The 4,062-nt window shown below is 59.9% G+C and overlaps 1 protein-coding gene across 1 annotated transcript in view; it reads left to right on the top strand.

Moving 5' to 3' along the window:
• Positions 1-1,551: 1,551 nt before the first annotated feature.
• Positions 1,552-4,062, top strand: part of SKOR2 (SKI family transcriptional corepressor 2) — a 41,733-nt gene continuing 39,222 nt past the window's right edge. The window contains exon 1 of the mRNA XM_025273424.3: positions 1,552-4,062. This exon is cut by the window's right edge and continues 573 nt beyond it. Within this exon, the coding sequence (XP_025129209.2) occupies positions 2,044-4,062 (2,019 nt within the window). The 5' untranslated portion in view covers positions 1,552-2,043.

Below are 4,062 nucleotides of genomic sequence, written 5' to 3' on the forward strand. Positions count from 1 at the left end.
GATTGGTTTCGGAGCCAGGGGAGTTTAGCTGGGGTCATTGGCTCGTAAGTCGGATAAGGAAGTTCGACAGCTTCCTCGGATAAACTAACTTTTAATTGTCTCTTCTTCCATCACTCACTTAAAAAAAAAAAAACAAAAACAAAAAAAACTCCCTACCTAAAGCCTCTTATTTGTGTCTCTGCTCTGACAGGAGTTTCTGGGAGCGCTTGGGGTGAAACTGGAGCACACCCAGTCGGACACACGTCTGCCGGGCCAGCGCTGCGGAGGCGGCGGGTCTTTAACATAGAGCAGCTCCCCGATAGGGCCAGGCCCGCTGAGCACATCGCTCCGGAGCGAGAGTTGCCATTATCCTAGGGTCTAATAAGATGAGAATCTTGTTTGGGGAGCGGGGATGAGCACTGAAGGACCATTTGGCAAAGCTAGGGCTGGTTATTTCAGGCCCAGGTATCACGGTGCCATTTAACGCCCTGTCCCCTGGAAATACTGATCCATCCGAAGTGACAAGCCCAGCTTTCCTCTCTTTGATCGCGTTTGTTCAACCTTCCTGGAGGCCACGGAATGTAATGAGAACTGAGGATCCAGGGGTCAGAAGGGCGAAGGTTGTCAGGATAGACGTTACAGGAACCCAGAGAGGACAAGGATATGACCATCTGGGTAAAGGGGTATGCTAGTGTATTCAGTGAAATCTCTATAGTAACAAACTCCAGCGTACTTGGGGGAGGATGGTGATGCCACTGCCACCGGTGATTTTCCAGGGCAAACCATACTCTTAGCAGCTGCCCTGGACAAGAAGATGTGCGAAGGTCACTGTTGGTTTCTCAGGGAATGAGCCACTTTTTGACTTAGTGTCATCACAAAGGTTTCTTTCGCTTGCTTTTGGTGTATTTTCAATTTACTGGCTGTTTTCCCCCAGTAAGTACCCCACTGACCAGAGATGACAAGAATTTTACCACAGGCCCAACCCTGGGCTTCCGCTTTCAGCGCTCCCACAGATTATCAAGGCCAAGGTTTATCCCTACTGTGGGGCACTTATTCCCCCTATAAGGTGAAGAGATATCTACACAAATCAGAAAAAGAAATGTCACAGAAAGTGGTTCACCTTACAACTAAATTTGCCTTTTAAAGCCCACCAGTAAGGATCCCCAAGAGCTGTTCCGTTTTTTTGCACTGTTTCTGGGCTTAACACTCTCGCCTGTACTTATTTGCTCATTGTCATGGAAATGACAGGAAAACAGTATCTGAATATTTTCAAGTCTACAATTTCATTTTTTAATTGACCTATTAGAGCCAGAACCACTCAATTTAGCAAGTAGCTTTTAGAAAACTTGAAACACCTATTTTGGTGTAATCTTGCATATAGCTCTGTACATTTTCCCCCAAAATTTCTAACTGAAGTATCAAAATATCTAATGGCAAAGATCAGGGAGAAGGGCTTTCGTTTGCTTTAATGAGCTATGTCTCAACCAGCAGTGAATTTCCCCCAAGGAAACCACAGATACCGCAAACAGTGCTTTTTTAAAAGCTTGGGTTTATTGTTTTAACCAAAATCAATCTATTTTCAAGCAAATGTGAATGGTCTCTCGTTTACAATTTGGGCTTCAATGGCCAAGCCTCAGTTTTCCATAACTTCTGTAACCTGTCCTAGTTACAACTGTCATCATTACTTCCTAATTTCTAACAGGCATGCCATTTTATTCTAATGGCTTCCATAAATCCGGGATAAGGTCTTGAGTTCCTTAGGAAGTGACTTTTTAAAAATTTACGTGGGATATTTAGAACTGAAGTACTTCCAAATCCCCGCGTTTCCAAAGGATCACCTCTCAGAAATTTGAGAGAACTTCCCTGTGTCCGAAACTTGGTCCCTTCGCCCAGTGATAGTTATATCTTAACCGAAGGAAGTTATTGTGATAATTCTTCAGTTAGCCGCACAACCCACCCCTCTCTTTGGTAAACTGAAAAGGCGCTAGCCAACGCTTTCTCCTTTCCCTTCCAGTCTCCAAGGCTGACCCGGAGGGCTCGGCCCGGGCTTCCCCGGCGGAGGAGATGGCTTCCAGCCCGCTGCCGGGGCCCAACGACATCTTGCTGGCGTCGCCGTCGAGCGCCTTCCAGCCCGACGCGCTGAGCCAGCCGCGACCGGGCCACGCCAACCTGAAACCCAACCAGGTGGGCCAGGTGATCCTCTACGGCATTCCCATCGTGTCGCTGGTGATCGACGGGCAGGAGCGCCTATGCCTGGCACAGATCTCCAACACGCTCCTCAAGAATTTCAGCTACAACGAGATCCACAACCGCCGCGTGGCGCTGGGCATCACGTGCGTGCAGTGCACGCCGGTGCAGCTGGAGATCCTACGGCGCGCCGGGGCCATGCCCATCTCCTCGCGCCGCTGCGGCATGATCACCAAGCGCGAGGCTGAGCGCCTGTGCAAGTCGTTCCTAGGCGAAAACAGGCCGCCCAAGCTTCCCGACAACTTCGCCTTCGACGTTTCGCACGAGTGCGCCTGGGGCTGCCGCGGCAGCTTCATCCCCGCGCGCTACAACAGCTCGCGCGCCAAGTGCATCAAATGCAGCTACTGCAACATGTACTTCTCGCCCAACAAGTTCATCTTCCACTCCCACCGCACGCCCGACGCCAAGTACACGCAGCCGGACGCAGCCAACTTCAACTCGTGGCGCCGTCATCTCAAGCTCACGGACAAGAGCCCCCAGGACGAGCTCGTCTTCGCCTGGGAGGACGTCAAGGCCATGTTCAACGGCGGAAGCCGAAAGCGCGCGCTGCCCCAGCCGGGCACGCACCCCGCCTGCCACCCGCTCAGCTCAGTCAAGGCGGCCGCGGTGGCGGCGGCGGCGGCGGTGGCCGGGGGCGGGGGGCTCCTGGGCCCGCACCTGCTGGGGGCGCCTCCCCCGCCGCCGCCCCCGCCGCCTCTGGCCGAGCTGGCCGGCGCGCCGCACGCGCCGCATCACAAGCGGCCGCGCTTCGAGGACGACGACGACTCGCTGCAGGAGGCTGCCGTCGTGGCCGCCGCCAGCCTCTCGGCCGCCGCCGCCGCCAGCCTCTCGGTGGCCGCGGCCTCGGGTGGCGCCGGGGCGGCCGGGGGCGGCGCCGGGGGCGGTTGCGTGACCGGCGCGGGCGCGGCGGCCGGCGCCAAAGGGCCGCGCAGCTACCCGGTCATCCCCGTGCCCAGCAAGGGCTCGTTCGGGGGCGTGCTGCAGAAGTTCCCGGGCTGCGGGGGCCTCTTCCCGCATCCTTACACCTTCCCAGCCGCCGCCGCCGCCTTCGGCTTGTGCCACAAAAAGGAGGACGCGGGCGCCACGGCCGAGGCCCTGGGGGGTGCGGGCGGCGCGGGCGCGGCGCCCAAGGCCGGCCTGTCGGGCCTCTTCTGGCCGGCGGGCCGCAAGGACGCCTTCTACCCGCCCTTCTGCATGTTCTGGCCTCCGCGGACCCCGGGCGGGCTTCCGGTGCCCACGTACCTACAGCCCCCGCCGCAGCCGCCCTCGGCGCTCGGCTGCGCGCTGGGGGAAAGCCCGGCCCTGCTGCGCCAGGCCTTCCTGGACCTGGCCGAGCCCGGCGGCGCGGGCGCGGGCGCAGGCGCCGAAGCGGCGCCCCCGCCGGGTCAGCCCCCTCCGGTCGTGGCCAACGGCCCGGGCTCCGGCCAGCCGCCTCCTGCGGGCGGCGCGGGGGCCCGCGACGCGCTCTTCGAGTCGCCCCCGGGCGGCGGCGGCGGGGACTGCAGTGCGGGCTCCACGCCCCCGGCCGACCCGGGCTCGGTGGCCGGGGCCGCCGGAGCGGGCCCCGCGGGCGCCCGAGGGCCCGCGGCCCCCCACCCTCACCTGCTGGAGGGGCGCAAAGCCGGCGGAGGCAGCTACCACCACTCCAGCGCCTTCCGGCCGGTGGGCGGCAAGGACGACGCTGAGAGCCTGGCCAAGCTGCACGGGGCGTCCGCGGGCGCGCCGCACTCGGCCCCAGCGCATCACCACCACCACCACCACCACCACCCGCACCAGCACCACCACCATCACCACCACCCCCCGCAGCCGCCGTCGCCGCCGCTGCTGCTGCTGCCC

This window comes from Bubalus bubalis, chromosome 22, assembly GCF_019923935.1.
Source record: "Bubalus bubalis isolate 160015118507 breed Murrah chromosome 22, NDDB_SH_1, whole genome shotgun sequence".
NCBI classification, from domain to species: Eukaryota; Metazoa; Chordata; class Mammalia; order Artiodactyla; family Bovidae; genus Bubalus; species Bubalus bubalis.